The sequence below is a fragment of the Chroicocephalus ridibundus genome, chromosome 7, assembly GCF_963924245.1.
Source record: "Chroicocephalus ridibundus chromosome 7, bChrRid1.1, whole genome shotgun sequence".
NCBI lineage: Eukaryota > Metazoa > Chordata > Aves > Charadriiformes > Laridae > Chroicocephalus > Chroicocephalus ridibundus.
This window is the reverse complement of record NC_086290.1, coordinates 28,582,877-28,609,036: the sequence shown is the minus strand read 5'-3', so window position 1 is coordinate 28,609,036 and position 26,160 is coordinate 28,582,877. Positions and strand designations below refer to the sequence as shown.

The window sequence follows — 26,160 nt, the reverse complement described above, 5'->3', positions numbered from 1 at the left end:
CTGGAAAAAATTCTGCCCTTGAAGGAACCCCATGGACTCTTTTATGTGTTATCTGTAGCTCTCAAGCTTTTCACCTTGCTTTCTTAACTGTAAGTTAGAATATTGATCAAGTTTCTGTATTGTAAGAAAGAATTGGAATTTTCTTCTCTGTCTATAAAGCGGAAATCTAGATATCTTGAGCAAGGATAGGAGAATTTCCTTCTCATTCAGAGGAAGAGATTTATACTGATCTGATCTGGTTAATGTTTGGTTTTTTTTAAAAAAAAAAAAAAAAAAAAAAAAAAAAACAACAAACCAAAACAAAAAAAGAGCCCCGAGGCACATGCTGGCGTTAAACCCCAGATGACATGACACACAAGGCTGCAAGGAGTCTGTGGCCAACAGGAGCGTGTGGGGTTTGTAATCTCTACGTGCAGCACCGTGGCCGCTTCCTGCCTCATGTGCTGTACACAGCTGATCAGAGGGGTTTTTTTTACCATGTGGTTGTGATAACTATGGGAACTGTCACAGGGAGTTAGGAGTAAACAGCATGTTTCATGCTGACCGTGGGGGGTCTTGGCAGATTTGCTTTTGTACACTACTACTGTATAAATGTGTTTGTAATATTAACATGATGTTTTGTGTAGAGCAGCTCTTGTTTTTACAGAGCTGGAGATCACATTTTGTGAGACACTGCATCAAAGTTTTGAATGTTTCTGATTACGTATTTTTGACTATATATTTTTTTAATCTGTTCCTATCATTGTTACGTTCCCGCTGTCATGATGCCTCTTCCATCTTATGAACATCCTCAAATTCCTTTCATGTCAATGACTTGTTGCAAAAAACAGATATATTTTAAAATTACTTATAAGGTTGAAGTAGCTGGCATTGGGCCACAGAAGTATTTTGTGTTGTTTAAAAGGATCATCTCAGCTTGCATTTCTGAAGGGGCCAGTTTTCAAAAATGGGCATTAGTGTTTTTTTAATCATTGTCAGAATCTCTCTAGAATGCTTGTTACTAGGATTTGTATTTTTTGTTTTTCCAAAAAGCCATAGGCAGAACTTAATTCGCTTATCAGAGTACAGCCAAATGCTTCTTCGAAGTAGTAGGATAGCGTGAAGGTGAAAAACTTCCTAAAGATTGCTTGGGATCCATTGGGTTTGAAGATCGCAGGAGAGCGAGCTGTGGCTTTGTGGGCTGACTGCAGGCAGCCTTGCCTGGCCCCTGCTGCTCCTCATCATCCTCCACACCCGCCGCTTTGTTGTCCCCTCAGGCAGCGTAATGCCTTGGTCTTTGGCCTTCCCTTCAGTAGCTGTATTTCTTGGCTTTACTAATTTCTTGACCCCTGTGTTGGCTTGGTGACCTTAGTATTTGACCTTGCTCTGTATCTGATCCACGTCCCGCTTCCTGGTTGTAGCTCTACAAATTGCAAGAGTTGCTGGTGACATGCTGGGATACTTGGGATACCCAAGAAAAATGTGAATCTTCAGATGGATGCTACTTCATTTTTAATAATAAAGTTTTTGAGCCCCTTTTCCAGTCAGTCAAGCCTGAAAGAAAAGTATTTTTTAAAAATTTCATACACCTTTTTTTTTTTCCTTCAGTAGAATAAAATGCTCTTTATTTTTAAAGCTTAGTTGTCGAACCTATGTATACATTCAGAGTGGAAAAACATTTGTTCTCCCTTGTTTTAAGGTATTTGGTGGGAAACCAAAGTTACAAAAATGGAGCGTAAGACTGCCGTATAAGCACTTGACTGTTCCTTGCAGTTACATATTATTGAGACTGATGAATATGTATATTTTTAAATGTATATAGTTAATAATTACTCTGAGATTAATTCTCTTGCATTTGATGAATTGCTTCAGTAACTACAATTATTATGTCGCTAAAAAGAAGGTGAGGAAGGAATAAAAATAAAACATATATCTCTATCTCTATAAAAATCCTGTAGAAAAAGCTCTTGCAGTTAGAGGCTCATCCTCATGCTGTATTTTTATATGGCCTTGGTGTAATGGGTTTCTCACCTACTAACGGATGCTCTAGGTTTCACAGTAATATTATGCATGCTTAAAAGCCCTCTTGGGTTCTGAGAGAGGATATATATTTCAGTTAACACGTCTACATCAAATTTACCTCTAACCCTTCAAAGATCTTTTACCACATAATTGCATCGACTGAGAAATCTGGTATCAGGAAATAGATTGTGATTTCTCGAGTGAGCCATACCTTGTTGGCAAAGGAAACCTGTAAATAGCCTGAAGTGCTCACTCTTAAGTTTAACTGCTAGATTTAGGTGCATTTGATTAATGCTTTGCCTTAGTGCATTTAGAGGTTTCTCGGATTGGGAATTTCTGTCTTCAGAAGTTTGCTTATGAATTTGCTCTAATTGGGGAAAAAAAAATTGATTAAGTTCAAAGACTGTATACAAGACTGCACTGCAACACATGTGTGCAAGGCAGAGTTAAGTCTGTTATTAAAAAAGAAAAAAAGGCTGATTCAGGGTTTCATGGGCCTTCCATGCTAGGAAGTCCAATACCAATGTCTTTCAGATAGTAATGCCCACCTCTTAGAAGAAAATACCTATCTGCTTGAAATGTCTTTTAATAGTTGACAATATTTTATACAAAATCTGGTCAATTTTAGAGCTCTCTGATATGCAACAATGCAAAATTATATGTTTAGCTGACCCTTTAATTAGCTCTCATTCTGTCTCACATGATTTATAGTTCCATGACTGCTCTGTAAAAATGATATATGACTTAATGAAGTGGAAAGCTCGAATGGGTTCACACCTCTAGTTGTTTAATGGTTTCCCCTAGCTAGGTGACTGGTGTGCTGGAGGAGAAGAAAGCAGCTGTAAGCATCTTCTCATTTATTATGGCAAGGACATAAAAGTCCGTGTTGCTGTGACTTACGGTTGTTTGCTTCCTTGTCGCGTATACAATTCAGTGGAGCGAGGAGGTAATGTGGGTCTTCCATAAAGCATAAAAATAGCAGGTAAGAATAGAAATGCAGATGTAATCTTTCTTGCTTAAACTTAGTTTAATGCAGCTGTTCCATATATTTGAAATCTAGCTCTAACTTTTTCTTGATACTATAGAAATAGTATTCCAGCATGATTTAATTCCAGTAACGGGGTGGAAAACCCTTAGCAGGCCAATGGATTTAGCTAAGGGGTTTTGGGGAGGTTTTTTTCAAATGGCTACTTTGACTACTTAAGTAACCTTTTTGAAGAAAGAGGTAATTGTTTGCTGTATTACTCTTATACCTGACGTTTATCTAGTTGTTTCTGTTAGTTTCAGAACATGTGTCTTTACAATATCTTTGATAAGGTGGTTCTGATATTCTTATCTACAATACTGTAAACTCACATTAGTTAATTCTGGATTCTTAATAGTTTAAGTAGCCTAAGTGTGTCTTCTGGAGTGGGGAGGGAAAAAAATCAGGGATATCGCAGAAATGAACTGACTTCAGTTCATTGTTTTGATCTCCAGAAATCACTTGGTTTCTATTAGGGGCAGCTGCTTTCAGTAATCGCTGCGGGGAGCCGTCTGAAATAATGGGAGTGGAATGAGAGGTCCTTCGTTTTCTGCTGTGCAGCTGCGTAGTTTAAGTTCAAGAATTTTCACCTTCTGCAAAGACTGCCGTAACATTACAGGTACACCTGTTTCTAGCATCTGTATGGAACACAAACATACACACATATTTAATAATGAGGCTGTTGTAGGCATTTCCTACATATTCCAGGAATTGTCCATTCCTTACTTAGTCTGTAGTCCTATCTCTATGGAGCTACAAAGGCTGGAGCCTTTGCTGGATCATATCTGAGAGTTGTGGTCTGTCCTGAGAGATCTGCAGGTCCATCCTTTTTATTTTTTTTTATTTTTTGTCCCTCTTGTCAAGTTTGGATTTAGTGCTATTAATCTTCAAAGAACTGCGTGGTACCTTTGCAGTTTGTATGATACCGCGTGCATGATCTACTGAGTTTAAGTGAAGACTGTTACCAACTCCTATGTTGGGAGATACGGTTTCTGACGTATATTTTGGTGTTGACAGAGGGTAATGTTTTGCTATTGCCAGGTATTTATTTGTTAAGTATTTAAGATTTGTAGAATTTACAAGTTCTTCCTTCAAATTTCTGATCACTTTCTCACATCCATAAATATTTGTTCAGTTATTTGTTGACTTTAAAATCTCTTTTGGAACCAGCAGTCTTTGGGACAGCTGGTCCGGGAAGTTTTAGTTATCTGGGAAACAATAACAACACTCTCCTTCCAAGTGTCCTCCAAGCACTGGCAGTAGGTCTAGTTGTTGGAGTGGGCTGTGTGGGTCATTGTTGTATTTGTATCTCCGGCTTCTGGGCATTGGACTCTTGTCATTCTTTTAAATGTCAGTAGAAGGAAAACTGGGACTTGTCATTTTACAATTGCCGTTTGTGCTCACTTCGTCATTGCAGTTAATGTAACAGAAATACAGTATGCAAGGAACTATGCAGCCTTCTAAGATTCTGGCAGAGATTGAGAAATTAGTGGAAAAAGCAAAGATGACTGCTCTTGGAAAGGTAGATCGGTCCTCTTAAACTCTTGTGTTTGGTGATGTGTTAGCTTGTAATTCCAGAAGTGAGTTAATTATAGAGGCTTTCCCAGCACTTTTGAGATTGTTGTAACTTCTCCTGGGAAATCTCAAACGAGCTGTAATTTCTGCTAGACTTTTCAAGGAGGCGATTTTGTAATATGTAATAGGGATCTTGCTCGAAGTACAAGGAATATCAAAAGAGCCATTTCCAGAGTAGACTAAGGAATATATGTGCCATTCACCAAATAATCCTGGAAGTACTTGCTGCCAGAATGGCAAATTTCATAGTGCAATCCCCCTCACACCCCATGGACTGTTGTATAAATTGATCTGCCTCACCCCTCTCAAATCTGGATGGAGGCTTTTTGAAGGTTTGTGTCAGGCTTTTGTCTCAGTTGTAAATCAGAATTTTGGCAACGGTGGTGGTTCCAGATTCTCTGCATGTGTGTTAGCTCGCTTGTCGCTACAAGGTAGGCTGAGGTCACCTGCTGAGAGCACCTCTGCATGTGAATAAGGGTACCATAAGAACTCTTTCTAGTTTAGGTCATCAACTAGGAAAGTGTTTTAGTTAATATGAAATATAAGCACCTGTACTGAAGTATTGTAAGAAAACATGTTTAGATTTGCGCAAGGTAATAGCTACAGATTCCATTTAAGATCATCCAACATCTTAATTTTTCTTTGGGAATGTTTTATCCGATTCTGAGTAGGCTCATCCTGGCTTAACTTGGGATATGATCAGTTTTATATATATATATAGTTTTACAAGGTGATATGTTTTGTAGGGAGTTGGAATTTTAGTTATACGTTTTTCTAGGTAAGAAATATATATCTTAGTGAATATGTGAATATAATAGGGTAACACTGATAATATCTTTGTGTACGAAGGTGTTTGCATACTTGCTTTCACCGTGAGGTTATTACTGAACTATTCAATTGTTCTTGTTCCTGACTCCAGCATTTTTTCAAGGTGCAGATATACTGATGTACCTGGCTCCAATCACGCAAATACATTTGCATCTCTGGGTCCCTCCTTTTCTAGGGAGATTGCCGTACGCTCGCTGATCCACCTGTGCAGAAGCATTTGTGAGATCAGAGCCTAAGCATATTACTGTTAAATGTAATTAGATGTTAGACTTGCACTGTAGTGCAATTTCTTCCAAGTGTCACCCAAGATTAACTGAAGAACAGGAATGATTGAGGACACTTTAACTGCTGAATCCTTGGAAAACCGTTCTGAAGAGGTGGACTTTTTAAACTGAGACCTGGGGACTCTGGGCCATTACCATGTGTAACTCCTTGCTGAACAAGGAGTTTTAAAGTGTTCCTCCTTGCTTAGTCTACTTTAAAAGAATAAATATTTTTTTCCTGTGGAATAATTTGATCAAAAAGTGGTATCTAACTATTGGTATATTGATTTTTTGCTGCTGATTTTGTGTATCTGAGTGGTGGTGTTTGCTGATAAATTTTTCTTCTTTGTCTATATAAGAAATTTGGAATGAGTATCTAAAAGGCAGGGTCAGGATGATCAAATCAAATATTTCCCTACTTGAATGAAATATTCTATTAAAATGGCAAACAGTGGATGCCACACTGGCACTGTTTAGGCTTGCTATGTTTTAGGAACCTTGGGATTAGTGTTTATCTGCCCCATAAAGGACACAAATCATTTAGATTAGAAGTAATCTGATTGTATTGAAGTACAAATTATAGCACAAAGGCCATTCAAGTGGGTTAAGTGACCAGGGTTGGTAAACACCATATGACTGCTGATTGGTCGATGAAAGAGTATTAACTGAAAGATAATGATGGATTTTAATCCAAATCTCTAAAGTGCAACAGCTGTAGTTCCCAAATGAGTTCACTCTCCGACAGAGTTTTAGGACACTGATTTATTTGTTCCCAACTATTTCTCTTGCACAAGAATTAATTTGAAATATAATTAATTATTCCTGTATAGAACATAGCTATTCCCTACAACTTTCTTTGATTAGATTTCTATTCTACTTTCAGTAAATGAGTTCACCATGGTTTTTATGCATATTGGAGAAATTGCAGTGTTTTTATTTCAGTGTTCTGCAGTATGCTAGGGTAAATTGTTAGTATGATTTGGTTTAGGAGAATCAGCTGATGTTCTTCCTTTTTCATGTCTCTTATCAACAGAGTATGAAGTCTAGTTAAGTATTTAAAAAAAAACCACAAAAAACAAAACAAAAGGAGTGCTTATCACTGATAATAAATTACTTAAATTTGTGTAGTGTGCTTTATTTCAGAGGGTCTGTATATTTTTAAAATGGGAATTGCATCACTAACAATGAATTTATGATATCCTGAGAGTGAAATATCCTGAGAAGATATCCTGAAGTGGCAGCTGTTTAGGAGCACAATGTAATATTGTTTAGGATGTGGAATGAGAAATTTAAGCAGGCTTTATTTATTAATGACCTCAATGTTGGGAGTATACTATTTATTTTTGGTTGTTGTTGCAATAAGAACTTTGCAAAGTTTCAGGTTCTCTCTTAAACTTTCCCCCCAAAATTTGTGCTTACCCTGAAATATGCATGTTTATTAAAGGAATCAGATGAATGGCTGCAAAAGGAAAGTAATTTAACTTTGCAGTTCACTGGTCCATCTGTCTATTTGGTTTGGGAAGGTCAACAAGAGAACTGAAGTGGTCCTAAGTCATTGTTTACAGTGCAAGCAGTCAGACACAGGAAAACGAATTAAGGTCCTTTAAAATGATACTGGTTTATGTTATCTGTCTTTGTATCTAAAAAATTAAACGTGCATGATTAAGCCATTCCTCCATTGTTATTCAGGATTTATTCAGATAATCTAGATAAGATACGGCCTCACGGCAGGAGCAGGCATTAGATCAGGCTGTGTACAGCACCTACAGATTGTTTTTAGAGCGAAAATGGAGTCATTAGTACCTAAGTCATGTTTTATCCTTTTGATGTAGACACACGTAATGCTACAGCAAGTGTAAGTAGGTGTGGATCTTGTGCTTTGTATTTACAGTATAATTAAAAAAGCACTTAGGAAACCTTTACGTGGTACACAAGTTATTGGCAAACACCTTTGCAGAACTGGGAGGACGTTGTTCGGTGCATGTTGAAAGGAGACCTTGAATGCAGTTATGTTAGGGCAGTATGAAATGTCTTCAGAAAATCATGACAAAAAACTTGTGACCTACCTCGACTTGGTTTTGGAGCCTGTGAAGTCTCATATTTTAATTTGTTTTCTTATAAATGTAATAGATACTACTTAGTTACAGAAATGCAGGAATATACTGAGAAGCTGGATAAAACAGTCTTCCAATAAATGGTAACTATCCTGCAGTGCTATCTTGAGAGTTAAAACCACTTGAGTATTGGCTTATGCATTTGGGTAACAGGATGTGTGTTTTACTCCTACTTTATGGAAACGGTAAGGTAAAAGAATTTGACAAGGTGCCCTAATATGTTTTATATATGTGTGTAAGCTTGGCGCAGCAGTAGCAACCGAATATAGTGGTGTCACATGTCATGCTTGCTCAAGGACTTGTGCAAGAACTTTGGTCTGCCCAAAGTTAGGATAGGATAGGCGATGGGATAGAGTAACCTGTTAAATTTTGTTTCTTATGTTGACAGATTAAACCTGGCCTGGCCTACAGCTTTTGACATTTTGAATGTGGTTAATTGATAGGTGATTAGCTGTGTGAATTTTTCGGTCATGGGGTTTATGAAGCTGGGCAAACCCAAAGGCAGACCTGAGATTGCTCCCGTTCTTGTATGCTTCGGTTACCTTTGTGAATTTTTTGCAGTGTGAGGAACGTAAGGCTAGGCCACAAGTATGCAGTAAGACACTCAATAAAATGAAAATGGTCACTGTCCATGACACTCTCATGAGAATTTGTCATGATCCAATGTGAACCCTGAATATATTTAGAGGCCAAGAGCTCCAGGCTTATCAATACCAGGATACTGTTGTGCTGTGGCTGAAGGTTCTGCTATAGCATCTGTAGTGACACTTAGTTATAGAGTTAGCCCTTAAGATTCTTCTTTCTCCCTATTGCTATTTTTTGTTTTGTTTTGGGTTTTTTTGCTTATTTTTAGAAGAGATTTTTCACATATCAAAGGGGGAAAGGGGGCATTAGGATACAACCTTATTTCCTGCAAAATATTTGTTGATCATCTCTAGCAGAGCTACAACGACCACCTGAGCCATGCCCCAGTTCAAAACATGAGCGGGACTGAGGAGGTTTTCACAGTATCAGCCTAGTTCACAAAGGGTCTCCGAATTAAAGACCTCGTTGGTTAAAAGCGTTTGGAAACCAAAGCTGCTATCTCACTTAACTTCTTAGTGTCAATTTTGATTCCTGCTCTAAATTTGGGGAAAAGTCTTTAAATGTTAAACACAAAAAACCCTTTCAAAGTTGTTTCTGTAACATTTAGAGTTCTTATGTTTTCGATTTTTCCATTTGCGACCCTTGTTTGACGGTGCTGAAACAGATGCTCATGATGCTATTTAATTACTATGCAATTTCTGAAAATAACATTTTGACTAAATTGATTATTTTGTAGAGAAAACTTTGGCTACAAAATAGGACTTTCCAAGGGGAAGTAGAAAATGCAATTGGAAAATTTGCAGCTGTACATATTTGGAAATTTCTTCTGGAAACAAATATCTATTCCTTTGCAAGGATATCTTCTGGAATCTCTGAACTCTAGTTGCTTTCACATGTGGTTTCCTGTGGCAGATGACAGCCTGTGCTGACAGTTGAACTGGGCTTTCTTTGTTCATGTCTTAGCTAAGGACTGATAAATATTTAAAAACAATAAAATAGCACTTAATTGACAGTTTGGGTTGTTGATTGAATTGGCTGTTTAGCAGAAGCCAAATTAATTACAATAGCTGAGAACTCTCACTGATACTTGCCAGTTATTTAATTGCTATACCTAATGAAACGTGATTAAACAAATAAAAAAAAATGATTTGTATATTGTTTATAAGTATTTTGTTAAATGAACTAGTAATGCCTAACCTTCCTGCTTTTTAGGGATAAGGAAGCATTAACATCACAATTGCAAAACTGATGAGTCCCCATCTGGAGTCCACGGAACTGGTTTGATTACTGTGTGATGAGTTCAGACTGAGATGGGTGCAGAGAAGGATTCTGGTTGAGGAAAAGGAGATTCTGGGGGTTTTTTGTTTGTTTTTTGTTGTTGTTTTTTTTTTATGGGGAGACTTCCTTAGTCTTGGAAAAAATTGGCTAATTGAAGGGGGAGGTTGTGTGAACACAGGAAAAAAGGAAACACCTGCCTTCTGATGTATTTATGGACTGCACACACCGGGGAAAGAGAATCTTCAAACCAACAGCCAGCATTGGTCCACAACAAGTGGCTGGAGACCACCGTGGAGACTTGTATGGCCAAATACAGGTCTGATATTCAGAGCTTTGTCCTGGCTGAGGTACACAAGGACTGGGCTTGAAGGTCTTTTTTTTTAAGTCTTGTGTTTCTTACAGTGATAAAGCATAGCAGCAGTACAGGCGTTGATCAAGTGTGTGGCTGAGAGAACATCAACGCTCCTCCCTAGCTGCCAGAAATATTGTCAGCTCTGAACTTTCAAAAATTTTGTCAGTCCTAGAAGAAGATTGAAATTGGTTTCTCTTTAATTCCCTTCTAGTTTTTGAGCCTTCAGGGTTCATGTTTTCAGTCATCTCTGCAAGGATTAGAGGGATATTTAAAAAGCTAGAGTTCCTAGGGATTTTTATGACTGCATGAGCCAGGCTTTAAAAAAAATGCCTAATACTGCAAGATATAATTCTGAGAGCTAGCAGCCCTGAACTGATGAGTGGAGTGTCATAAGCAAGTGAGACATCAGATTGCTAAATCAGGTTTTCTTAAGTGAACCTTTCCAATTGTTTGATGTTTCAAAATACCGTTGTGTTGTGATATCAGCACAGGAGACATTCAATCCACTGGATCTTTTAAGGCAATAAGTTTGTTTACAACTGTCTTTTGGCAGAAATTGTGTTCAGTTATCAGCTATTCAGCAAAGTATAACTTGAGCACAGGTCAACTAGGTAAGCTAGCGTGAGAGAGCGAGGTCACTAATCAGGGGATCTATTGCAGAAATTGTGTATCACAAGGATGTTTCGCATTATGAAGTTAACTGGGATGTGCAAAAAGAATATATATTTGTTTTTTATTTCTTAATTAATAAATTGTTTAGGAAGTTCAAAAACCACCAAATGTCTCCAAGGAATGTGACAGCTCAGACAGGCGAAGAGAGATCTACTGAAATAGATTGCTTTACTGCAATCTTAAAGTTGCAAAAGGCTTTGAAAAGTGAATGACCAGAGAGAAATATCTCATGAGAGTAAAATGGGCTTCTGAAGGATGTCAGCTGTAAATGCTAAAGTAAAAGCTTCTTGTTGTGCACCTCAGCATTTTCAAGTGCAAAAAATATCTATTCTGCTCACACTTCCATCTTTCTGTGTGTTATATTTATTCAGAGATTAACAGCCAATTTTCAGTGTGACTGACTTCATCAGAAGTTTATCCCTTTGCAAAATGACGTTTCTAGTTTTTATGGGAGCAGTATGCCTGAATTTCTGTGAAGACTTCAGATTCATAGCTGTAAAATAAAGGTGGAAAAATGTTTATATCCCTGAGGAGATGCCAGAATTGTATTCTGTGCAGGATGGCAGTATAAGGCTAACTGCGACTTGTGTAATTTTATTTGTCAGATCTTTTTGTATTAAATAACTTTATTGTAGTATTGAGATTTAATTACATTTATGATTACATGGACATTTAATAAAGCCATGTGTTATGCAGATAGCTGCAGCGGGATGCATAGATCGGTATTTGCGGCCTCTGCAGTAGAGGAAGCAGTCTGGGATGATTTAAAGCAACTGACAGTTGTACTAACAGTCACTTAAAGGAGAGTAAGGAAACTTTTTTTTTTTTAGGCAGCATGGAGAAACTCCACCTTGTGCCCCTCGTTCCCTCTGGTTGCTTGTGTTGGGGGAGAGGAACGACAAACCTTTCTCTTTGCATGTACTTTTCTAGAGTTTCTTTCTTTTAGGTGGCCTCTACATTTTCTTAAGAGCTGAGTTGTCATTTGGAGATGACTGTTTGGTGTGTTTATCGGCCCTGCCTCTGCCCCACATGGTGTGAATGCTGGAGGAGGTGATGCACTCATGCTGGTTGGAGGCATCTTCCTTCAGCATCTGCTGCAGTGCTTCCAGAAGGATCTCTGCAGACGTGTTGGTGTGGGCTGTAGCACCAGGGGCTCTTACGGTGTTGGGCCCCTGCAGAGACCTTTGCAACCCCTGTCTGTCATTACTGTGCAGTACAGACCTTTATGATCTCTCTCCTTTGTGTCCTGGTTTTCTGACGTTAATGATTTAAAGGCAATTTGGCCATGTTTTGAAATTCCACTTCCTAAGGGGTGAGCTTAAGAATGCCTTTTTTTTTTTTCATCTGTGCAGAGAATGATGTAACCTTTACACTTTACACTTGTGCAAGGGTTAATTCCCTGCCTCAGTGAAAGGTTTTTATGTACCTGGTGATTTAGAAATTATTGGAAAAATGCACCAGTGGATGTGTTTTTCTGTTTTCTCTGCTTGCTTTAGATCTTTATCAATGTACAAAAAGAGATTTAATTAGATGATTTAAGAAGAACGTGTAGAATTATTTTATGCAGTTTGAGTGCTTAATGGCCCCAGATTGGGGGAATTTCTGTATTCTCTGTTAACCATCTATAAATGGATATGACAGATGAAATGAGTAAGAGGACGTTTACGCAGTTTGTGAGGCAGGCAGAAGATGTCACACTAGTTCTGCTTTTCAGTTGATTTTTCTTTCCTTTATGTGTATATAGTATGACAACACACTAGCAGGTGGAGAAGAATCCTCAGAGATACAGGGGTAGGCAAAGAGCTGGGGCTGGGCAAGAAATCATAAGATGGAGAACAGCTGTCAAAATGATAGCAGTAGAGAGACGTAAGGAAAAGCGGCAGAAAAAACATCCTGTCGGCAAGAAAGAAAATTTCTGAAATTTCTTCAGGCCAAAGAAATCTGTAAGTTCTGCAGAATTTCATCTTGCTTCTTGGTTTTGGGTTCCCCTCTGAGCCTGTGGGCTGTATGTGCCTTTTGCCACTGATCACAGTGAGAATTCTTTGCTGCTCTCAGGGTGTTAGAGGTTGGCCCAGCAGCACATTTTAATGTGTTCTTGATTTACTGCATGTCTGTTAGAGTGTAGCTTACCCTTCTTTTATTGCGCATTTAGAGGGCTATAGCCTCCTGACCTGTCTGATCTAAAATAAACTTAAACTAACCTAGTAGGTCTCCAAAAGTCTTATAAACTTGACAGCAGATGGCACATGCTTTTTGTTTAGCCCTGCATATACTATCTTGGTGGGTGGTAACTGCCTTAGGACAAAATCAGCATCCCACCAGTCACCATCTGGGATGGCAGATGATATGTGGGACTGTCATGAATAAGCATTCTGATGTTTGTAAATGTCCGAAGGAAGACACCGCTTGTTAGCGCAGCAGTTGGTATGCAGTCAACGCTGTGAGAAGCTCACTTTATGCAGTAATCAGCAAAAGCTGAATTATGTGCCTCAGGTCCACCTCTGTAATATGGGTGGGTGTGAGGTGGCTCTGCCATAGTTTGTTCATTTTGATGGTGAACTTGAATGACCCTTATTTTGGCAGACCTTTAGTCTTTGTTGGTGCTTTTGTGATAAAAATAATTCTTGTCTTTCTTAGGTACTGTGTCAGAGGTGATGTTTAGATGCCTCCTTAGGTACTGTGTCAGGGGTGATGTTTAGATGCCTCGTATCAGATCGTACCTGATGCTGATAATGAGCACAAATGCATGGTATAAAAAGTGCCCTTGTTTGACAGCATAATCTGAGTTGATAGGTGAAATGAGGGGACAATTTGGACACAAAGGTGTAAAAGAATTTGCAAAAGAACACACTGTAGTTTTGTTGCAGGTGCTGGAGTGGAAATGCACATCTGGCCCTCGTCTGCTCCCATTTTCCCTTCTCCCAGGTAGGGGATGCGCAGACAGAAGTGTGAACCGTGAGGATACCCACAGGCCACTTCCCTCATCTTCTCTGTCCCTGGCTCTGCAATAAGCCTCTCTTCTGGACATACATGCTTTGAAAAATACTATTTAGACCAGTTTTGGTTGGAAGGATCGCTTGTCATTGATGCGACAGGTTCTTTATGTAGAGTATTTTAGATAGTAAAGCTAGTCCCCTAGGAAGCTCTGGGTTGTATCAATTATGAACATCTTTGAAAGGAAGAAATCTGTGCATCTGTTGTGCAATTTGCTTTATACTGCAGTTAAGACATCCATTTTGATTTGTGTTTAAGCATGTTTTATTCGCACTTAGCTGCTCTGTGTATCTGCTGAAATGGGTATGAAGCAACAGTTTAATGCAATGGCATCTACTTTAGTGATTCAAATAGCTGACATGACTATTCTGTTTCTCAGTACCTTCAGGATACTGGGTGCAGTATCCCACACAAGAGTGCGGGACTTAAAACGTTTATGCAGTTTGACTGCTGTTGGAATTGCCAATAGTTCTTTGGTATGAAGGTTTTGGGGTAGGGGGAATACACTGTCTGAGTCTCTTCAAGTGTTTTTGCTTCTGAAGTATGATATGCAAATAGTATACTGATTTTATACAAATGAACAATAAAAGAGAAGAAAACCAAACAAAACCCCACATTAATTCCGAATTCAAGTACTACCTTTCAGTTTAAAATTAAAATGTAAAGGTTAGAGGTATGTCCAACAGTTTATCAAACCCAGAGTAGGTTAATGCAATAGTATGGTTGCACAGGCTGGAATGCAAAGAAATGAGGAGGGTTTGCCTGTCAAATTTGTATGAGCAAATGCGCTCACTCTAACAGGCTCTTAATCGAGGGGAGAGCAGGGTGGATTCCATCTGCAGCACGGAAGCATGTGCGCATGCTATTTCTGGATCAGGGTGTGAAGTGTCAGCAAACACAGTGAAAGGCTGCCTCATTCTTTATGAATGGAAGTGTGTGCTTTAATGGGGAATTAGATGGGTATTCAGAATGGGTTCTTCCTGCGGTGGTTGCTTAAAGCCCGAGATGACTGGCAGCTTGAGTTTAGGAGAAGTCTGTGCAAGTCTGTGGATGGGCAGGAGGAATTAGGGAGCGGCCGTACTTTCGACTCCACCAGAGGCCTCTCTGAGCTCAGTATCAGCACAAAATATGCTTAGCCATGGTTCCTTTAAAGAAGGAAAAGAGGAAGTGAAGGGTTACATTCAAGGCAATGCTGATTTTTAACCTGGTCGGTTCCTGCAGGTGACTTCAAACTAGGCGATCCACTTGCCTGTTCTTCTGATCGGTCACTACCAGTTGGGTATTCTCTTATAACTTGATCGTAAATCTTAAGTAGTTTATAAGACAAAACTTATGTCCCTTTACCTTTGTACTCTAAAGGAACATTGCTTTCAATGTTTTTTCTCTTTCAAAAGAGAGAATCAATAGTTTACATGGACATTCACAGTTTCTTATGGATGACTAATCTGGGACTATCTTTTTAGGAGCATGTTGGGGTTGACATTCTCTACCGCTGATTATGCTTGCAGTTTTCAGCAGGATTTTCTCTTAGAATTCTTAGTGCTGTCAAGCAAGCCAACGTGTCTCAATCTCATGCTATTTATGAATGTAGCTTGTTCTTTGTTCATGCCCAGTTATTCTTTTCACACAGCCCTCAAAGTTCTTGCTCTTGTGTCCAAGAGCTCTTTAGCAGCATTACCAGGCTTTATCCTGAATTAATGGTTTCCAGTACAATGTATATTCAGCTCCTAGTATTGTCAGAACTATATGAACAAGAAGGCTGTCTACTCTGCCTGGCTGTCTGTTGTCGCTTCCTTTTATGCTTAGGTGAATTCTCGATATTTTTAAGAAAGGTAGGAAATTATTTTTGCTTCCTGAGACCAAAGCTTTATGTACTCCTCAAATGTGATTATGCTCAAGCAAGATAAAGCAACAGCCGGGTACAAATACCCTGTGGGAATCTCCCAGTGTGTCGGTGGATTTTGATCTTTATTCACATAAGTTCCCTAAAACTTTCTCTTGTAATTAAAGTAGGTGCCTCACTAGGAGTACCTTACATCTTGTACCAGTTCTCCAAGTAATTAAAAGCCATTTGCTTTGCAGTGGGTATTAAGTTCTTATGTTTTAAGAGTTGATTCTAAAACACATTGAATTAATTTGTTCTTTTAAAAAAAGGTAATTTTTGCGATCCTTTTATTGTTCAAGGCAGGTTCCAACTATATCCTCTACATAATTTTGCTTTTATAAGTTTGTTCTCAGCTCTTCTGTGTTGTAAAATGTGGTGGAGATGCATCTAATTAGTGTTTTATATTATTCAATGTACGTCGTTTTTTCGATGGAGGAATACAAGAGGAGTCCTTTGCTTTAATAGAATACTTGGATACAAAACTTTGACAGATGCAAGTAAAAAACCCAACCTCGCGACTTTATAGAAGTCTAGAGATCTAGGAAATAGTCTTAGGAAAGTATCTTAGAGACAATATAGAATCATAGAATGTTTTGGGTTGGAAGGGACCTTAAAGATCATCTAGTTTTAACCCCCCTGCCATGGTCATGGACACCTTCATTCAGTTTATTTTATTACATTAGTAATTGATAAGACCGTTCCCTAGTCTCAAGGAAGCAGATTGTGAAAACGTATGAAACTGGGAATACACTGAAGAAAACTCACTTTGTTCATTTCTACTTGGAAAAGTTAAGCTTTTTTTTTTTCTTTATTTTGGTCTATTTTTTGAGGAGTTGCTATTAAAATGACTTGTACTTCTCACATTTAACCTTTTAAAAGTATCCTACTTATTTTTTTTAATTATTATTGGTTTTTGCTAGCTGCTTGGCATTTTGGCATACGAGATGTTTTAATCCTGGCTTTGTCCAACAAAGAACTCATTTAAGTCTGTCTGTATTTTTGTGGCTTTTTTTTTTTCTCCGATGTTGCTTTAGAATTCCATAATATTTGGGGTTTAGGTCTTTGATAGAAAACTAGAGTTCCTGGATGAAATAAGATGTAAATATGACCCAATACTGACAATCAGTGATGTTTGGTATGTCGTGGACTCTTTTGTTTATGAGAACACTAAAACACAAAGTGGTATCTGGCTGAATGTGGTGCAGGTAACACACCAGAGGTGGCAGTGTGGTTATCAGGAATGTTGTATGGATTTATACAACAGACTTGTTGATGGAGAAAGCTAAGGGAGCTGAGTAGCCATTCTCCTGGGAGGTCTGTTCTTGCTGATAGACTTATGCACGTGTTAGGGGAGGACAGAAGTCTAAGATGACACATACAACCAGGTGTTGGACGCTTTGGGTGTATAGATGTTCTACGATTAGATAAGAGTACTTGAAATAGAGTGCAAGTTAAGTGACGGTAAGTAATGGCTTAATGACAGATTCCCCAGTAGAAAACACTGACTTGTTAAATGTTCATCAAGCAAAATGATGTTATGATAATGCTGGAAAGCTATCTGTTCCTCTTGAAGCATAAACGAAGGTAGTTGTCCGGACTCCAAACTTGATTACTTTCTTGGCAGCAATCAGATATGTTATGTCAGGTGAGAACTCTTTGGCAAATAAGACGATGTGTAAATCTATTTTTGTTAATGTTAAGCATGCCAGAAATCTGTAAGTACAGGGGCTAAGGAGGAAAAGATCAATCTTAGAGTTAGAGCTAGCTACAAACCTACAAACATGGGCACGTGCAAACACAGTCTGTGATAATCTAAGTCGAGAGTGATTTTATTTACCGCAGTTTAGCTGAGCTCATAGTCTACTACAGTGGGTCTAATTTTAGGTTTCCTTAACTCGGACAATTTCAAGGCTAGTAGAACAAAACAAAATACTAGTTACTTGAATGTTTTCAGTTTTCTGAATTACCTTGTACTGAACAGCTAATGTTTGCGTTGTGAAACAACCATCTGTTTTTAAAGAGAATCTCCTTCAAATGTTAAATATTCTAAAATGTGTTAGTGAAGAGGCTGTCAGCCATTTGTCATACTACACCATTCAAAACTTTTAATGGACAGGAATAGTAAACTGATTTCCTATTCCTCTTTGATTCCAGTATCAAAATACAGGCTAAAAAATTACTTAACCTGGTTTAGTCAGCGTGCCATGATTAACTGATTATTCTTTATGTGTCACAAGGAATAAAAATGTATTTACTTTTCTGAACCATCCAGCTTGTACTGTAACTTTGAATTAAAACATTCTAGGTGCTTTGCGAGCAGAGATGAAAGAAATAAGGAAGAGTTGATCATATCTGTATGGATGGGTAATAAATAGTTTGACAGGTGGAAACATTGCAGAATATGATGCCTCCTTGAGGAATTTCAGAACAAGATGAAGATTAAAGATGGCAGTTCTCTGTTTTGATTTGTACTGAAGGAAACAGGAACACATCTTCTGAAAGGAAACTAGTCCCTTAAACATATGGGGGATTTTTCAAGGTTGGCTTCAAAATCGTCTCTTGTGCTTTTTTAACACTGTAGGATACTGTGCACCAGGCACTATGCATATGCTGTTCACCACAGTATCCCAATAGAACTTGTTGCCCAGATGGTGCAAACCATATGCCTCTCGATAGTTTATCTATGTTTGGGAAATACTGTCTAAAAATATAAGAAAGGTCATAAGACTTCTCAAAAGCATCTCTAGTGAGTTTCTTTTGAAGAATGCCTCTAGTGAGTTTCTTTTAAATGATTTTCTGGAGGTATTCATGCCGGTAGCTTGCTTTTTTTTTTTTCCTTTTTTGTTCCTTTTTTTTTGGGGGTGTGTGTGTGTTTTATGGCAGAGATGAGGAACTATGGAATCATACTTCCTCCAGTGCAAGACCATAGCTCTTCAGGCATGCACACAGACTTCACTGGTCCACTGCATAGATAGTTTTTCCCTATAGGAGGTGCATAATAGGTGTACAACACAAGGCTCAGGCTTGTGTCTCTCTCTTTCTCCTCCCCCCCCTGCCCCCAGTTGTCTGAATGAACCTTTTTGGAAATGTAACAATATAGAAGGCCAGTTAATTTTTCTATTTGTTCCTGTGTCTTCAGTAATTCATTTGACTATTTCCAAAGGCTAAAGGAGAAAATTCTCTTTGCCCATATGTAAGATGTTAAAATACGTTTTCTATTTTGCTTACCTGGCACAGATCCACAGAGGGACAGCAGTCTAATTAAATTTCCAGCATAGTGGTTCTTTGAAGTATCAACTAATTAGGAATGGGCATTGCAAAAGTTTAGACCAGCACTTAGGAGAAGAATGCTTCATGTAACCATCACTAATTCATTAGGATAACCAAAGCTTATTTCCTTTGAGTAAAGATTTGCACATTCTCACCTACAGCAGTGTACTATATATAATACTTCTTTGTAGCTCCTCTGAAAGCACAACTCTGTTTAAAAGTAAATTAGCTAAATTGAAAGGCTAATTGCTTTGAGCTTCAAGTACAAAGGATGTCCACGCTTAGATTTCTTTGCCAGCTGCAAGAGGCTGAGAAGATGTGGTTTCAGAAATCCTAACAGGGTATCTCATGACACGTAAGAATTTTAATGCGGTGTCATAAATCACTAATTTATTCTTGCTCCAGTATTGCTTGCAGAGTCTAGTCCGGTAGATGACAGTTCTGTGTACTGGGGAGGAAACATGATGGGGGGGAGTGGGGGGGTGGGCAACTTTTTTAGTCTGGTAACAGCTTATGTCAAATACCTGAAAAGCTCTTATACTTGCATTGCTTCCTCTTACAATTTTCATCAGAAAAAAAAATGAGTATACGTAGTTTGATGCAGAACTTCAAGTACCTATGAAAGGTGAATATGGCATACAGTCCCTTCACGGAATTAGATTTTTTTCTGTATCACTTCAGATGGATGTTTTCTAACATATTTGAATGCTCTTTGTTTCCTGCTTTTTTTTCTTGTTTTCGTGTTCTCACCTTTCATTTTTTAATTGGGTCTAGTCCTCTAAGTCGTTGAGTAAATACAACTACAGTGATACAGCACTATCTCTGTAATGTGTGTGCCACTCCAGTGTGATTCACAGAATCATGTCCTTGTTGAATGGGACCTTTTAATTTGTGGATATTGTTATGTATCAGCCGCTGCAGAGACTTGGCTTATACTGTGCTGTATCCAGGTTATAGAAAAGTGGGAGCTCACAGGATTGATCTATTGTATTTTCCCCATTTGATAATTCCGATCCTTTCTCCTTTTAATGAATTTATGCTCTTGTCTTAAACCTGCTTCTAAATACTTCAGAACCCCATCTATAACTCTTACTCTTCGTGATCCTATCTATAACTATTACTCTAAATGATTTGTTTGATTTCGCAGTATATAACGATCATGTAGCTTCTCTTTATTCTCAGTTTGCTGACTGGGGTCTCAGGTAGCTGCTTCTGTTATGTGATAATGTTATTGAGCAATGTGTTAGCCTGAGGAACGAAATGGCCCCATTTCATATCTGACTTCTGGTGAGTGAGAATAAGTACCACCCAGAACTCTTCAAAATCTGTCTGCAGTGAAAAGCTCTTTTTGAAGGAAAAAGACACTTGCCAGATGCTTGCATAAATTTGAGTGACTAGGAAATGTAGAGAATAGGAAGAATGCTCAAGTTTTGTTTTGTGGGGTTTTTTTTAAATTATAATTTGATGTGTATGTACAAGTTCCTTTCATAAGTGTAAAGCATGCAGACAGCCTTCTAAAGAAAGGGTACTTCTTAAAAATCTGCATTCATTTCTGGCTGCAAGTACAGCTCCTTTCCAGGGTCGGACCAGTCAGAGTATGCTGCTGCATGCCCTCCTAAAGCCAAGGTTTAAGATGCTCGATGTAGGTATTTTTTCAGAGGTGTTCTGCATCTGCTGCTCCCAGCAGTTGTTGGGAGGTCAGTGCTGCTTATAATCAGGTCACTTTTTAATTTAGATGCAGAGCTTTAGGCAATCACGGTTATTTTAAAATTTCAGCTTGTGATTTTTAATTCTTAAATTACTAGGAAGCGTTTGCTCTAGGGACTCATTTGTCTTGTGTTAATGCAACTAAGACAGTACTTTGTAGTAAAAGTGAGTTTAAAGCTATTCTGTTTGTAAAAACAATAGTGAAATTTGGACAACAGATTCTTTTCGTTTGTCTGAAGGTTAATTTTCTTTCTAGGCTGGCACCTGGGACGCTGCCTTAGGGTGTAGGTGTGGTGTTTGAGTCCTTGCTACACTCAGTTGTTCTTTCTGGGTGTGTCCATATTAAAAATGTTTTCGATCACGTCAGGAGTGCGCTTTTTAAGCAAGTATTCTCATTTTCCCCATTAACCCTGCATTGGGTTCATGTTTCAGCAGTCTCAGACTTCACAAATTGAAAGGTTTTGTTCCTTTGGATGAAAGTAAACCAGAACACGCAGTCTAGGAGTGTACGTGTCTCTTGTTATGGTGATAATGGGCTAATGCAGTACCAGGTTGATGCTTTCCAAAATAAACCCTCTTTGAAAGGTTCTGGTGCTGTTACAGGTGCTCAGCAGCAGCTGTCTGCTCCGTCAGTCTGCCTTTTGGTCCATGCAGATTCCTAATGCAGATGTTTGGCTCTGCCAAACGTATCCAAACCAACTGCGTTTCGTTAAGATCTTATTGATTATTGAAATAATTACTGAATTATGTTTTGAATTATTTGCTTTCTGCAATCAAACTTATGAGATTTCTGAGAAGCCAGGATTTTTAAACCGTTACTGATTTTATTATTAAATAATTATGCTTGTATGTTTATAGCATCTAGAACAATGTAATATAAAAATACTTTTGTTTCAAAAACTTTTACTTCAGGGAACAAAAACTGCAACAGAAGACAGCAGGAGTAGGGGAAGTTATTTATGGTTTAAAAAAATACATTGAAAAGTAACAAATACCAACGCTCTAAGCAGATTAAATTTTCAGATGAAAATGTCATCTAAGCTCAGCTGAGTCGAGGATCTTGGTTGCTTGCCTTGAAATATGATACTTAATGCTTAAATGATTTAGTGTGACAGTGTCTAGCCTAGGTTTTCAGGATCACTAGTGTTTTGTTTTTAAAAGCAATTAGATTTCTGGACATGACAATTATTTTTAATAATTATTTTTTGTTTTAATATTTGATGTGATGTGTATCTTAATGTATTGTTTGTATTTTTTGTTTATTTGATGACAGAACTGTCAGTTATAGGAAACAAATATGTGATTATTACTATAAACTCTTTTTATTTAGAGTCCTTGATTGCTGAATCATGTTTGAGGAGGGATTTTTACAAATATTAAAATTTTAAGCATGGGCTAGAGTTAGGAATGTGATGAAATACTCCATCCCACCATATGAGTGAGTCTTTAAATAACCTATTTCTGAAGTTGTTTCCGTTTACATACCTGTGCCAAAGAACCAAACAGACTTTCTCCTGGTAATATACTTGTCTGGGTAACGAGCGGAGTGTTCTAGTATTGCTTGTGACTGCGCTGTTTTGGGTAGGATTGCCAGGACTCCTTTTGTGTTTTGTTTTGTGTGCCTGGAGGTGTGGTCTCTCTCCTTCCTCCTGTCCAGCAGAGTGGTGGTTATGCACAAAGACCTGCTGCTCTGGTACCTGGGCTGAAAAAGAGACCTTGCATTTGAAGCCTCTTTGCTTCTAAAAGCTGAATATAGGTGCCGTCTTGCCTGGAAAGAGCTTTTCTGCACAGCTCCCTGAGCCAGCCTTCTGCTGATCCAGAATATTTGGGTGGTGGTGGGAAAGAATCAAGTGTAAACAGCAAGTTATTTAGCCAAGAAAACAGAAATGTTTTCTATTTGAGTTACCCTAGACTCTTCTCACCCTTATAAAAAGCGCTCTCCCCTTTTTCTCTACTGGTTTAGCAGCATACCTTAAATAAAATACACACCTGTACACTTCTACTCCCCCCCCCCCCCCCCCATGAAACTGTTCTTTGTGCAATTTGGCTCATTTATCATGAGGTTTATATTCTTTAGGGACAAGCACATATTTCAGGCTCTTGGATTGTTGTCAAGAGACTGTTGTTTACTGTGTATTTGTGTAGCTCCCACAAGACTAACTTTTAGCTGGCATTTCTCTGTATAATAGTTTTAATTGTGAAGGTATTTATGGCTACTCCAGACAACATATTAATGCTCGTTTGCAGGCGGAAAATTTGGGTGTATATAAAAGTGGAAAGTGTTCATTAGTCTCACTTGAACAGTCTGCTGCCTTCCAGTGTTTCAGTAACATCTCTGTCAGCATCCTTTTTGTTGAATAGTTATATTTGGGGCAGTGGGTACTGCTATGGGCACTGGAAAGTGAACAGCTCTGGAACCAGTGTTTAGTGAGGTGGAGAAAATGAATCTGAAAATAATCTTAACCTATGCTAGAGATGCAGTAATAAACCTGCTTTAAAATAGAGAGCTTGCAGAACAAAATAATGAGTTGTTGTGAGTTGTTGTTGTGCACAGACTGTGATGTATTGCCAACTTATTATTTCTGAGCTCTGCGGTGTGTCACAAATGCGTGTATTTCTCTATTAAGTGACGCCTCTGCAATTTGGAACCTTATTTGTTGGAACTGGTCTTTGGTTTGTGTTGTATAGCATTTTAAAAAAGAAAATGCTGATTTAGTATTAAGCATGGCTTCTAGTAACAATTTTGTCTGTTTGCTTTGTAGGTATGAAGCGTCCATTAAGTCCTGACCACGTCTTTGAAGATGGGATTATGAATCAACCAGTTGTTCTACGGGGCTTTGAAGAAAAAGGACTGAGGAATGACAGACAGGACTATCAATTAAGCAAAGAAAAAAAGAAGATACTGTTTTCCTTCTGCGAAGTGTGCAATATACAGCTGAACTCTGCAGCACAAGCTCAAGTTCATTACAATGGGAAGTCTCACCTGAAAAGAGTGAAGCAGCTTAATAATGGAAAGCTCCCTACAAGTACAGCTCCTGGCACTTTGTTTGCAAGTACAAGCACAGGTACATAATTACTATGAGACGGTGGATTTTGGTCAGGAGATCTGAAGAAGCTTTTAAGCTCTACCTTCCCCACCCAACATAACCATTAAACTTAATATAGATTAATACTAGTAGTTAATAATATTTTGCCTTGTTCAGAATTGTGTATTTCTTTTCCTGTGAAGCCAACTCGCATTAAGGTAATATTGCATTAATGCACGATTAATGGCTGTGTTGGGCCTTGTGTAGTTGAGATATGGTCTATTTTAAAAGTAGCTGTTGTGGGTTCAAATAGTCATCTGGTTTTGTCATCTGCTTTTGTTCCCAAAACAAAGTTCTGGAGGGATGCTATGGGAACAGAAAAAACTTAGAAAAGTGTAGTGGTGGGAAGAGGAGGAGGAGAGCTGGAATTTACAGCCCTGGCCCTCTCATTGTTTCTGCTTTCAGTGGTCTGGGTTTTAATTACTCTCATTCAAATGAGAAGTAATTTGAAATAATACTTTTTACTCACTGGGCAAAACAAAGGTACCAAATGCTTGGGCAAAACGTATTTAACGTGCATAATGTGCTTTCTCGTTAGTTGTTTGTTTTTTTTTTTTTATTTCAGTGTTAGACTCAGCTCACAGCTATTCTGAAAAAAAAATGTAGTATTCTCTTCTCTACGCATATAAGAAAGTGAACAGATGATTCAATGTTTTAGGGTTGTAAGGGTGAGGATGTTGTGACTCTCCTTCCCTTTTTTTAAGGGGTCCTGGTATGCCATATGGTCCCTTGCTTTGATGTTCATAGTTTAAGGATTTTGCCGCAGGATTATTGTTTTTCTGTGATGTTCCAACAGCATCGGAGAAAATTTGTTAGAGCACTTTAAGGGTGGTTTTTACCGGTAGTTGAAATAGAGACTTTTTCTTCCTTTCCATGTATTTTGTTAAAGAAAATTCATGGGGGTTTGACATTCTGTAGAAAAGTTGATCTTAAAAAGTATTCTTTACATCTCAAGCAAGTATAGCAAGTAATCTTTTCTGGTTCTGAGATAATTCCTTAAACTTGCAGCATTTTATGTCTAGAAGAAGCAAAAGTTGCTGCTTTATTAACACATGGTATTGATGAAGTAACAGATCTCAGTCTTCATGAAAAAAATTTTATTAATTTTATTAGAGTTTTTTTAGTAGCCACATGAGGGGATTTGCTTTGGGGTTTTTGTTTTTTGTATAAAGACAGTCAAATGGCATTAAAGGGTTAAGCTTCCTCTTCCCGCCCCCCCCCCCCCACGTTTTTAATACTTGTTAACTGAATTTGACTTTTCTTGAAGTCTGTGGTATTGTTTTGTTTTGTTTAGAACCGAGGAGTGACAGGGTATCACTTGGGTAAGGCCTGTGGTCCAAAAGATTAAATTCCTACTGAATAACACCTAAATTACTTAATTGTGTGCATTCTTAAAATAACTTCATAGCTGTGAGGCGTTGTAAGTTAATTTAAATTCCTCTGCGAATTTGAAATGTTTGCACTGTGTGTTTTCTGTTGCTGTTTGTTAGCTGGACCCCTGCACCTGATATCTTTGCAGTCAGTCGTGGGGATTGCAGTCGATGCTCCGGCACCATTGCTCAAAGAATGCTCTGATACTAAGAATATTTTGAGGTTTTTTTTCTGGAAAACATGCTTTGGGGTTGCTGTATAGCTTAGGAGTTAAAGTTCATGTTTCTTTCTGTTCACTGATGTTTATATTAGACTGTACTCTAGTTTTTTACTAGTTATGCATATTGAAATAGGCATTCGGTTTTCATAACTGAAGGATGTTGGTTTCATAGTATTTAAAAGAAAGAAATGCCTTGCATAGGCAGCTTATTATTATTATTGTTGCACAGACAATTTAATATACTGCTTAAGAGCCAGTATGGGAACAAGATTTACTGAAACGTACTTCTAAAAGAACACTTTCCAAGAATAAGTAGAAATTAATTTTCTTATAAATGGACATTATCCAGGCTCAGCTTTAATCCATGTCCTCTGGAGTGTTATCACCCCTTGTAATGGGAGCCTGCCTTTCCCATTTCTTTGGCTAACATTGTAAACAGAATTAATTGTGCAGATGGTAAGAGAACAATTATATCCATCTCACCTCACCAGTGAACAGACTTTATTCCACGTGTGAAGGAAGCAAATAGACCCTCTCATACTTCACAGTTATAACTACATCCCCTTCTAATGATCCAGGTAGGGAATAGTTCAGCACACCTCAGGAAGCTTTCTGCAAAGGTTCCTGCTAATCTGTGGCTGGAGTTTTCCTCTGTCTCCATAAAATGAGTGTGAAATTAATAATATTCCTGTTGGGGAATAAGGTGACTGTAAAATATACATGACCGTACACATTCATTGACAGTATGGAAACGAGGATTACAGACCTGCCAGAACTGTCATGATCCTGTGTGACAGAACTGATCTGTGCACCATCGCTCCAGCCTCCTTGGCACTTAGTGGACTTTCTTCCAAATGGGGATGAACACAAAGGAGTCATGAGACATATTTTGATATTCATTCTCTTCTGAGGTCCTCCCTATGACAGGTGGCCTC

The 26,160-nt window shown here is 38.3% G+C and overlaps 1 protein-coding gene across 5 annotated transcripts in view; it reads left to right on the top strand.

Moving 5' to 3' along the window:
• ZNF385B (zinc finger protein 385B) overlaps window positions 1-26,160 on the top strand; it is a 172,415-nt gene that overhangs the window by 8,713 nt on the left and 137,542 nt on the right. For 4 of the 5 annotated variants that reach the window (XM_063340954.1, XM_063340953.1, XM_063340963.1 and 1 more), the window contains exon 2: window positions 23,311-23,613. In XM_063340954.1, coding sequence (XP_063197024.1) covers window positions 23,313-23,613 — 301 coding nt within the window. In that variant the 5' untranslated portion in view covers window positions 23,311-23,312. Of the gene's footprint in view, window positions 1-23,310; window positions 23,614-26,160 lie in introns of those variants that run through there. The other variant, XM_063340960.1, reaches the window with a different exon arrangement.